Source organism: Photinus pyralis, unplaced genomic scaffold, assembly GCF_008802855.1.
Source record: "Photinus pyralis isolate 1611_PpyrPB1 unplaced genomic scaffold, Ppyr1.3 Ppyr1.4_LG1, whole genome shotgun sequence".
In the NCBI taxonomy this organism is placed as follows: Eukaryota; Metazoa; Arthropoda; class Insecta; order Coleoptera; family Lampyridae; genus Photinus; species Photinus pyralis.
Genome location: NW_022170249.1, coordinates 62,708,531 through 62,720,261, shown reverse-complemented (window position 1 = coordinate 62,720,261; position 11,731 = coordinate 62,708,531). Strand labels below are relative to the sequence as shown.

The 11,731-nt window shown below is 38.0% G+C and overlaps 2 protein-coding genes and 1 long non-coding RNA gene across 3 annotated transcripts; 2 read left to right on the top strand and 1 right to left on the bottom strand.

The window, feature by feature from the left end:
• The first annotated feature begins 1,133 nt into the window (after positions 1 to 1,133).
• LOC116159000 lies at positions 1,134 to 2,027 on the top strand. Its single transcript, XR_004142875.1, has 3 exons — positions 1,134 to 1,359; positions 1,419 to 1,499; positions 1,626 to 2,027. It is a non-coding gene; the product is annotated as an uncharacterized LOC116159000 (long non-coding RNA).
• Positions 2,028 to 4,547: 2,520 nt separating this feature from the next.
• Positions 4,548 to 7,830, bottom strand: LOC116165491. The gene is made up of 4 exons (XM_031479979.1): positions 6,771 to 7,830; positions 6,595 to 6,706; positions 5,350 to 6,431; positions 4,548 to 4,567 (listed from the first exon to the last, which is right to left on the bottom strand). The coding sequence occupies exons 1-4, from the start codon at positions 7,828 to 7,830 to the stop codon at positions 4,548 to 4,550; spliced, it is 2,274 nt and encodes a 757-aa protein (XP_031335839.1).
• A 1,176-nt stretch (positions 7,831 to 9,006) lies between these two features.
• LOC116165487 lies at positions 9,007 to 10,748 on the top strand. The gene is made up of 2 exons (XM_031479967.1): positions 9,007 to 9,286; positions 9,349 to 10,748. Exons 1-2 carry the CDS (start codon positions 9,007 to 9,009, stop codon positions 10,746 to 10,748), a joined length of 1,680 nt encoding a protein of 559 aa, XP_031335827.1.
• The last annotated feature ends 983 nt before the right edge of the window (positions 10,749 to 11,731 follow it).

Genomic DNA, 11,731 nt, shown 5'->3' with positions numbered 1-11,731 from the left:
CATTCAACAGTACATAGTCGGCAACCTTGTCCCTTTCTTCCTTTGACCTCCTGCCCTGTGGTTTTTCCAATATCTCGATTATCCCTCGTAGTTTGTCATCTTTCCGCTGGATCATGGTAATCTGTACACTCTCCGGAAATGTTAACAGCACCCTCAGCCGCTTTTCATAAATTCCATCTTCCTTATCCGATGCTTCCTCAATTGGAGCTCGACTTAGCGCATCGACATGAGCCATCTGTTCACCCTTTCGAAATTCAAACTCAATTGTACTCTTGGAGCAAGTTGAACCACCTGGCTACCTAGGGTTGCACACTCTTCTTGCTCTTTAGATATATTATTGGCAATCTGTAACAATCTTAAAGTTTATGCTGATTAGCAAAGATCTAAGTCTCTCTACACTCCAAATAATAGCTAAAAGTTCTAATCTAGAAGAATGATATCTACTCTCACTCTCGGTTGTCTTTTTAGACACACAATACACGAGTCGTTTCACGCCGTTACTGTCCGCTTGTAACAACATTCCCACGATACCGATCGCGCTAGCGTCTGTATGTAATTCGGTTTTAACATTCCGATTAATTGCAACACCGGCTCGTTAGTTAAGGGGGATCTCACACGATAGAAAAGTTTCTAAGGGGACTGAAGAGTGCTAAATATGTAAACGAAAGGGGCATGTCCTATTACATTCGTATGCATTACGGTAAACGGCGAGCAACCACGAGTTGGCTATTGCTTTGAACCAACTTTTTTACAGTGCCGCAGTAAGCAACCAGCCATTTGTAATTTAATTTATGCTAATTGATTACAAATTTGCAAAAACAACCTGATATGGTGGCGCGTACACTTTTATTTCAATTATAAGCTATTATTTATCTTTTTACAGCGATAAGCATTCATTTCTTTGTATATGTTTAATAAATTAAATGGGCGAATTAAAAATAAAGTTTTGCCTTATCAATTTCCAATTCACCAAAAATAAAACTTTATATAGCTCAGATATCTAACACATTCTATTAGTCTACATTTTTATGTTATGCGAGGTACTTCAATTAAAAATTTTCTTTTATTGGTAAAACGTCGGCTAAATTTAGTACTGAGGGCGTAAAGTTTTTAATTTGTGTTTGCGAAGTGTGATGTGAAAGCAATAAAAATGGACGAAGAAAATCATTATAGACGGGGGAATAAAACTCGTTTGCGCTTGAGCACCTATCGGAAAAAAAGAAAGTCTTTCCCTGTTAAAAAACAGGCAAGTGACCATTTGAACTGTTTGATAAGCACTTTTTGACAGTTATATTTTAGAATCCGATTTCAACAGCAGAGAATTCTTCAACTTCAGATCACAGCACTCAACGGTTCAGGGTATTTATTTCGATAAAATTACGTAGCTGACTACTAGACTACTTCATAATATGTTTTAGAATGATGAACCTAATTTTCCAACTTCACCTACTACTGCTTTGCCTTCTTGTTCTTATGTTATTCCTGAAAATCAACCAACTGTAAGTAGTGCGTATTACTTTTGAGGTATCTTATACTATAATAGTGTCAATTATGAATTTTGTGTAATATCTACTGAATTTAAATGTAAAAAAATTCCAAATTTTGATGACGTTTTGAACTTGTAGGGTAGTGCAACAATAACAAGCACATTCATGGATTTCCCAAATAGCCAAATGTTGGAAGGTCGACGCATTGTGGATATTAAATCATTTTTTGAATCTATTGTGCGTATAGGAGCACACGGTCAACAATTTGGCTGTTCGTTGAGCAACGTAGTGCTCCAAAAGGAAAAGATGCAGGGTATTCGTTCTTCCTTACACCTAAAATGTAACATGTGCAATGAAACGTTCAAGCTTGATACATCGGATGCCAGCGTCAACAGGGACGCGGTACTTGCCATGATGGCTATCGGTTCAGGCTTTTCCCATTTAGAACAAGTAACATCATCGTTGGAAATACCATGCATGTCATCACGCATGTACACTGCGTTGCACGATGAGGTGTCTGAAGCTTGGGAAGAAACAAGTTTAAGAACGATGAAGGAAGCCGCAGAGGAAGAAAAGCAAATTGCTCTACGTAATAAAGACGTCGATAAAAATGGTGTTCCATGTATCACGGTAGTAGCAGACGGAACTTGGGCGAAAAGATCCTACCATACAAATTTCAACTCGTCATCAGGTGCTGCCGCTGTTATTGGATACAGAACAAAGAAAGTTCTGTTTTTGGGTGTCAGAAATAAATTTTGCACGGTATGCAAAATAGCTGAAACAACAGGCGACACAGTTAAATCCCATACGTGTTTTAAAAATTGGAATGGGTCTTCGGCTGCTATGGAAGCTGACATTATCGCTGAGGGATTTTCAAAAAGCATGGAAATGTACGGCTTAATTTATGAGAAATTGATTGCGGATGGTGATAGCAGCTGCTATAAAAAAATTTTAGATACAAATCCTTATGAATCTGTGGTTGTCGAGAAAATTGAATGTAAGAACCACCTGTTAAGAAATTTTTCCAGAAAAATACGGGAGTTAATTAAAGACACATCATCGGGTCCACTAATACTTCGTAAAAAGATACAGGTAGATGTCTTGATTTTTCACTTTAGCCCTACATACAACTGTTAATTTATCATTTCAGCAAAATCAGTTAAGACTTCGTTGGGCGGTTTGCAAGGCAATATCTTTTCGAAAATCGGAACCTATTCAATTTCAAGAAAAAGTGAATAACTTGAAGAAAGACCTTGGCAACTGCATTAGTCATGTGTTTGGTGAACACAAAGATTGCGCAGCTTTGAAATATTTTTGTGATGCAGCCCCTATTGCGCATGGAAGTGTAGTAACGGATTTAAAGCACACAGGTACTTATTTTAAATTGTATTGTAAATAAGAGATATCATTTCGATAAACATTTTCGTCAGTTTAAATATATTCCATTATAGATTTACACGAGAAACTGGAATCATTCATAAATGTTTTGGTTCACCACGCTAGAAGCCTAATTCATGACGTGGACAGTAATATTGTGGAACACTTTAATTCTATAATTGCGAAATATATCGGAGGGAAACGTGTAAATTATACGAAAAAAAGGTCCTATCAAAGTAGATGTGCGGCAGCAGTTGTAGCCCATAACACCAAACAACCTTTATTTACGGTAAAAAAATATTTGTCTAACGGTCTAACTCCAAAACGGTATGCAATAAAAGCTGAGCTACGATCTATTAGAAGAAATAATTTAAAAAAACAAAAACCGAAAAAACCCAAATGTAGAGACAAGGAAAATGATAGAACTAGCAACAATAAAGATTATGGTGATTCTTGTAAAAAGCCAGATCTGAATTTGGAAGATTATGAATTAGCTAAACAGATTTTTTTAGAAAACCTACATAAAAGTGATCATGAAATTGAAAAAATAGAAAGAGCAACACAAACCCAAGAATCCTGCAGTCTGTGGTATATAGAAAGAAGAAAGCGACTTACAGCTTCTAAGTTTGGCGACGTATGCCGCAGGCGAGAATATACTTCGTGTAAAGTTTTAGTGGACTCCATAATATATTCTAAACACTTTTTTAGTCAAGCTTGTGATTACGGGAAGCGCAACGAAAAGAATGCGAGAGAAGCAGTTGAACAGGTTGTGGGAGCAAAAATTCAACCTTGTGGTTTGTTCATCGATTCGAGTCATCCATTTTTGGCGGCTTCTCCTGATGGCTTAATTGGAGACATGGGTATACTGGAAGTGAAGTGCCCATGGTCAGCCAGAGAAATGACTCCCGAAGAAGGCATTTCCAAACGAAAGATTTTGTTTTGGTCCAGCAAAGGTGAAGTGAATCAGAACCACAAGTGGTACTACCAAATTCAGGGACAACTGCACATCACCAGAAGGCAATACTGTGTGTTTGCTGCTTGGACACCAAAAGGGTTAAAAACAGAAACAATTTTGAAAGACGATCAGTTTTGGAAAACTGAGATGGAAGAAAAGTTGGTTTCGTTTTATATGAAGTGTTTATTGCCCGAACTTGTTGACCCCCGTAAAGTGCGCAATATGCCCATTCGTGATCCGGACACAATTTTACAGGCTATAGAAAACAGAAAAAGAAAGTTGCAGGCCGAATCTAATTGATTTTTTCGCCAATCGATGGTGTTTGGTAAAATTATAGTGACTTGTTATTTATTTTTAAAAAAATTGAGAAACAAAGAAAGTACCATTTACTTGCCTTTTCTAAATGTTATAATTCATCAAAATATCTTTTTTATGTCTGTTATATTTTCTTCTTGAAGCGCTCATTGATAGGGTTTTGTCACCCTTTCTGGAAATATACTTGTTGTATTGAGAGGCATATTTGGGAATGCAATCAGCTAGGGATTCCGAAGAATTCGAAAAATTTTGCCGCTACGGATTTTGACTTTTAAAGGTTGTGAATGAGCTGCGAAGTTTCTGAAAGTTCTGATGATTCATAAGGTTTTTGGTATTTAGATTTTTTCGCATCATTACATCCTTCCATTAGTTAATCTACTTATTGTTTGGTGTGAAGAAAATTTACGTCTTATTCAGTTGTTAATGCACTGACCTAATACAACAAAGAATTAATTCCATGCAATTCACTAAAATCGGTTGTGAGAAATCCTCCTTAATACGTCCAGTTTGCGTTCACGTTTAGTTCTTTTAAACGCGTAACGTCGCGCCACATTATGGTCAGTAAATTTCACAAAATGTTGAATTGCAAGGGTTTCGTGCACAAATTCTAGCAAGTTTATTTATGAATATTTTTTCTCCAAATTTTTGCTAGACAGAAGAAAGATAAATCTATGCTTCTGTAGTTTTACATTTTTAATTAATGTATTTATCAACCCCCCAACAATGCGGAAGTTTGGACAAATATTGGCTATGTTTACATTGATATTTCTTTCGCTCACTCGAGTAACTTAAAAATATGTTACTATAGAAGCATGGCAAATTTGTTTATGAACAGATTAAGCTATTAACCAATCTTCTATCCCGTAAAATAAAGTCTCAGGAATTTGTCCACGAAACTCCTGCATGCGCATGTAAATGAGCGATGTGAGATCCCCCTTAAACACTCTTTCAGTTTTTGAAAAGCTCCGCGACACTTATCGTCAAACTTAAATTCAACGCTCGATTTTGTCAGTTCAGTTGATGGTCTCGCGATCATTGCGTATCTTGTCACAAAACGCCGAAAGAACCCGGTCAACCCAAAAAAGTGTCGAACTTCATGCACGTTTCTTGGTTGCGGAAATTCCTCGACAGCACGCACCTTTCGAGGTCCTGGTCTTAGTCCGTTTTCGCAAATCAAATATCCCAAGTATTCGATTTGTTTTTTCCCGAACTCACACTTATTTATATTTAATGTTAAACCCGCGCTTCGAAATGCTTCGAATACTAACCGAGTACGTTTTAACAGTTCGTCCCAATCTCTGACGGGAATGATCACGTCGTCCAAATAGCAGCAGCACACCTTGTTTTTCAGCGGCCCTAGAACAACATTCATTAGTCGCACGAACTCATATGGAGCATTGGTTAGTCCAAAAATCATTCGACGAAATTCCCCCGTGGTGTCTGGAGTTATAAATGCAGTTTTCCTGGCAGCTTCTTCGGTTAGAGGGACTTGCAGGTATCCATTTGCAAGATCTAGGCTCGCAAAAATTTTATTCCCGGACAAATACTGGAACTGCTCGTCCATACTTGGAATTGGATAATTTGATTTTATAGTCTGCGCATTCAACTTACGGTAATCGACCACCAATCTCGGATCTCCGTTCTTTTTTCGGACTAAAAGCACGGGCGAAGCATAAAGGCTTGTTGTTTCAACAACCAACCCGCACATCTTCAGTTCATCCACTAATTTTTTGATGGTCTGTCTGTCTTCTTCATTCACTTTGTAGGGGTTGCACCTAACAGGTACGTTGGTATCTACGATATCCATAGTCGTGACTGTAGTACACCCTAACTCATCCAATGTAAGGGCAAAACAATCCCTAAATTGCATTACCAATTCGTAAAGATCGTTTCGCTGATCTACGGATATTTCAGGATCGACATTCAGCATGTCTTGGGTGATTGGCAGCTTACGAATTAATCGATGGTCTCTAATGTTACTACTCGGAATAATCTGCCCCCGCTTACAATGTATTTCTTTATCGCAGGCGTTATAGACCCTGAATATTTGCGCCTTTTTCCCCTCCGTTGTGGCACAACAAAACCCCATGGTTTTTCTCGCATATGGTGGTATGATATCTTCCATTGAGATCTTTAGGTTCGCCCTAGTAATACTTCTCACATCTAAATCCTTGAACGGCTCTGCAAACGCATATCCAAAAACAAATCGGTTGCCCTTCTTCACATACGCTGTTTGAATGTATGCAACACAGTGTATATTAACACTGTACGTAACTAACTTCACTTGTACGTAACTACTAGTAATGTAATGGAAGACAAATAAAGTTTAAGTTTATATTCTTTATTAATTATTATCTTTCACAAGTATAAGACAACCAAACATACGCAATATGGTTTTGTGCACTAAAGTTTCTTCCGATGAGCAAATCAGTATGTTGGGCAGTATCTGGAACAACATACAATTCCACTGCTTCTCCGCTGACGTTATCGATGGTGATCTTTGCGTGAATCTTTCCTATGCAGTACAGTACTGGCTTCTCATTCCCAAATCCGTATAACGGTTGCATCTCGGCTATTACGTTCAAATTAAATTTTCGGTATTGCTTCACCGTACATACCGAACTACCAGTACATACAATGAAACCGTTTACTGTTGTCATTCAAGACGATGCACCTTGTAAGTTTTTCACCTGCATCCTTTGTCACGTCGGTACTTCGCTGCATATTCTTACTTATTACATTCACCCTTTTCCTGATAGTATTGTCTCGCTGAGAGCTTCGACCACCCACGTCGTTTTGTTGAGGACGAGAACGTGTATCTCGTTGTTTTCCCCCGTTGGGGCAACTGCTCGAATAATGACCAGGCTGCTGACACTCGAAGCAAACTAATTTTTCCCGTCTACATTGACTAGCTATATGCCCGCTCAATCCACAAGTGAAGCATCCCTTCGAAGTGCTCCGAACGTTACCACTGGCTCTTACTCGATACGACTCCAGCTCGTCTGATCTAGTACCTTTCACACGTTCAATCACCAAAATATCTTTCAACAGGCTATCTAAGTCAAAATAGCGCTTTACACTAAGGTTTGATGCGATCGATTTTGAATATAATCCGCTCAGAACTTCATCCTTAATCTCCGCCAACTGTAGCTGCAGTTTGTTACATAACCCAACCTTTTCGTAAAAGTATGAGATTACACTTTCCGTTCTTTGCTGCTTTCTAGCACGCATGCGGTCCCATCTCTCCGCTAAACCTTCAGTAACAACAAATGTTTGCTTGAATTGCAATTTAAATTCATCCCAAGTATGAATTAATTCAATTTTTGCCTCGAACCAATGAATTGCAGCCCCCTTTAAATGTGCTCGCGCCGTCTCCACAGTGAAATTATCTGGCCAGTTGTTTAACTTAGCACTTGTCTCAACTGCAAGTAACCATCGCTCTGCATTGGGGATATCGCGGTCACCATCAAAGGAGCTGATAACTCTTGATATATCCGGAATTACATGTACACTTGCAGCTGTATTTGCGATCGGTAGTCCCTGATTTGAGTCTGCATTTTGCGGTGTAAAACGTTCAATAATTTGGACGAACAATTCGTCACGTCGACGATTTTCGTTTATGAACATATCCATCATTCTTTGCATGCAAAATATATCAGAATTTGACATACCTGGTGGGATAAGTTCCTTATCCATTATAGCGAAACACATATAGATTTTAATAAATAAATAAGAAATCTGGCTAAAATAAACTTTAATGTTTGTTATTACCTCACAGATGGCGCTGGCTAGTATATATTATAATTTACAGTGACTTTATAGAGACAGTGGCGACAATAGGAGTTCGGCCGCCATTTTGCGTCAAAAAGTTGGCAACACACAATACTCGTACGCATGTGTGGCATACGCCGCAATATATTAGGGAGCAGTCAAAATACCGGCGCTGCGCGCTGTGGTTGCGTTACACATATTACGGCATGAACGACTATTTTCTAAACGTTTTCTTGCAGGTGAAGGAAATGAAAAGACAGTAATATCAAGAAGAACGGATCTAGGGTACGGTGGGCTAAGAGTACGCGTCGGTTAAGAGTAGCGAATCAAAATTTAAATAACCTATAATTAGTTTATAATTTACCGGGTAGTACAAACCAATATTTGCTTTGTGATAACGTCTATCCCGGTAAAAATATTTAGTTTATATTGTGAAAAATTCGGTAGCTGCTTGTGGTAAGTTTATTATTACTTAGTGTTTTGATGTAATTTTTGTTACTTTTTATTTGAAAGAAATTGATATTTACAGTAAAATAACAGTTTCTTCCATTTCTTAGGTTTATGTGCTTATTTCTATTTAGGTTATACATGTTGTGGCAATCATAGCGCGTTGCATAACGCGGAGTTCAATATTAAATTATTTTTGCATGCCATGTCGGCTAAGATCCGCACCAGTGCGCATCCAAAGAGTGCGCAGTTTGAGAATGCGTACTCTTGGACGACTAGTAATTTATACGTATTTCTTTCTAGTTTTAAATGGGTAAATACAAAAGGAAAAGTGAAAGAAAACTAGTTTTCACCGAAAATATTCTACAATCTATTAGAGAGAGGATTGCCAACGGAGAAAGTAAGCGGCATATCGCAGAGACCTTGGGAATACCGGAGTCAACTCTCCGAAAACGACTAAAATGTGGGACAGTTCCTAAATCCCTTGGCAGATTTACTGCAGTATTTAGCGCAGAACAGGAAAAAGAACTGGCTAACCACATCCGCAAATTAGATTCTATGTTTTATGGAATTTCACAAAAACAATTACAATTTGCTGCATATGTGTATGCTGAAAGAAAACAACTTCATCACCGTTTTAACAAAAGTAAAAAAATGGCAGGAAAAGACTGGATTATAGCCTTCAAGAAGCGTCACGGACTTACACTTAGGCAACCTGAAAAAACTAGTCTTGCCAGGGCGGCGGGTTTTAACAAAGTGCAAGTCGGGAGATTTTTTGACAATCTTAAAAGTTTAATTACAACCCATAAATTTGAACGAGCTCAAATTTATAACATGGATGAAACCGGGCTTCTCACGGTTCCGAATAAAATGCCTAAAGTACTAACTAGCAAAGGGAAGAAATCTGTTGGAAAAATTGTTTCCGCGGAAAGAGGTGGGTGAACTATTTCTTTTAAAGTCAATAATATTACCATTAAAAACTTTTTTTTATTGCAGGTACTTTAGTTACAGCTGTGTGCTGTGTCAGTGCAGCAGGTCATTATATACCTCCCGCATTAATCTTTCCAAGAAAAAGAGAGAAACAAGAACTGCTTGATGGCGCTCCTGCAGGATCGATATTGATGGTATCAGATTCCGGCTTTATTAATACCGATTTATTCCTAAAGTGGCTTAAGCACTTCAAATCATCTGCCAAAGCTTCACTAGAATCAAATCATGTTTTGCTAACTCTCGATAATCATAGTTCACATATAAGCTTGGAAGCAATTTTGTTCTGCAGAGAAAACGGGATACATCTACTGAGCCTTCCGCCGCATAGCAGCCATAAGCTGCAGCCTTTGGATGTTTGCTTTTTTCAGCCACTGAAAACTAGCTACAGTGTTGAAGTTGACAAATGGCATGTCAATCATCCAGGAAGACCCATTACGATTTACCAGGTGTCGTCATTATTTGGCGCTGCATATAATCGAATTGCCAACTTAGAAAAAGCACATAAAGCATTTTCATGTACTGGCATTTACCCCTTCAACCCTGAGGTATTTTCTGAAGAGGACTTCATGGGAGCAACAGTAACCGAACGTCCAATCAATGAGACCTTGAATGAAGTAGTGGATCCTAATGATGCAGTGTCACCTGCAGTTTCATCAGCAATATCACCAGATAAACAGATAAATATTATTGAAAATGTTTCCATATCATTTGAAGATTCAGAAATAAGAAATATGTTGCTTAGTGCAAAACCAAATTATCCTGTTGTTTTAGCATCTGCTAACAATCCGGATATTGCTATTTCCTGTCAAGAAAATACTGAACTTAATACAAATGGTGAAATAGAACCTGACAGTGTAGTTCATGCAGAAGATGGAAACGAAAACAAAGGTGGTAATGATGAAAATAGTTGTAGAGCAATAGAGATTGAAAAAGCAGTTGAGGAAGATCAGATAGAAAAAATTATTCCAATCCCAAAATGCAATAGAGAAAAGAAAGCAAGTAAAGGAAAAAAATCAGAGATATTAACTAGCACACCATATAAAGAAGAGGTCGAAAACTGCAACGAAAAACGAGTTGCCAGAAAGATTCCCAAAACAACAAAAAGGAAAATTTTGTGCGAAGAAACTGAAAATAAGAACAAGCCGAAAAACACAAAGACTGCAAAGAATAATAAAGAAAACCCAAAAAGTAACTCATCAAAAAGCAAAAGTCAAAAAAAGAACAATGAGAATTCCACAAACAAAAACCAAGTTGAGGAAGATGCTGGAATTTGTCCAGGCTGTGGCGATACCTATTCTGACCCACCTGAATTAGATCTGATTCAGTGTACCCTTTGTTTAGAATGGTGGCACGAAGTTTGTACAGCGTATACAACTGGTGAATTTCAGTGCGATGTGTGTTTATAAGCATGCGTACTCTTAACAGGCTGGTGTGCGCACTCTTTGACCAACAAGTGGTCTAAGAGTGCGCATTTGCATCATTTTTTTAAATTATTTCTTGATAAGAATTTATAGATTTTAGTTGACTTTTCCTTTGTTTATTTGTAAGCCAAAACTGTAAATAATATTTTTACAAAATTTTTTTGACTTTTTATACCCTACTAATTAATTTATAATTATTTGAGCAAAAAATGCGCACTCTTACCCCCTGTTACCCTATTACACTTATTAAATACAACACAAAATTCCTCTCCAATCAATTTATTACCAAAAGACGTATAATTATGATTTTCGCTACCATTGAGTAAGTCTAATTGAAAACACTTTTTGATCATCCCACAAGTCACACATCAGTGGGTTCAGCATCATATCTTTCAACTTCCACAGCTCCGCCTGAGTGGATGGTCCAGATTCCATCAACTGCTTTCTGAAAACCATCCTTTCAATTGAACGTGTTACTCTGCCTCGTCAACATAATCTCTTCGCTGAATCCAACTCATAGAAATTGTTCGATGGGCTATTGCACTGCGAGTCGAATATGGTATTGCGTTTCACAACAATATCCTCAATTGCTGCCACATTGTCACACATATTAGGTTCCGCCACATTCGTTTTCAGCTATTTTTCGATGCCTTTGTCCTCCAATGCACGCGGAAATACAATTAGGTATTGAATTCACGGCCATCCAAACACAAATTTTTTATCGTCTGCCTCTGGCACTTGACTGCAGAAGTCGCTAATGTCAGGCTGTCATCTGTCATGGTACTATTTTTTGTAGGAATATCATGGCACCTGTCCTTCAAATTTGTCAACCAGTGACGTTTATAGAAGCGCGGGAATGCGCGTGAGCGTAACTATTACCGGAAACACGTGAAATTTGACGCAAAATGGCGGCCGATCTCAACGACCAATCAAAAATTAGACACTCTATTGTCGCCACTGTCTCTATA

Coding starts and splice junctions, on each gene's coding strand:
- LOC116165491 (XM_031479979.1), bottom strand. CDS start 7,830: ATGGATAAGGAACTTATCCCACCAGGTATGTCAAATTCTGATATATTT. Junction 6,707..6,770: donor CAACAGTAAACGGTTTCATT/GTATGTACTGGT, acceptor TGAACGTAATAG/CCGAGATGCAACCGTTATAC. Junction 4,568..5,349: donor AACATTAAATATAAATAAGT/GTGAGTTCGGGA, acceptor TTGTTGTATTAG/GTCAGTGCATTAACAACTGA.
- LOC116165487 (XM_031479967.1), top strand. CDS start 9,007: ATGGCAGGAAAAGACTGGATTATAGCCTTCAAGAAGCGTCACGGACTT. Junction 9,287..9,348: donor AATTGTTTCCGCGGAAAGAG/GTGGGTGAACTA, acceptor TTTTTATTGCAG/GTACTTTAGTTACAGCTGTG.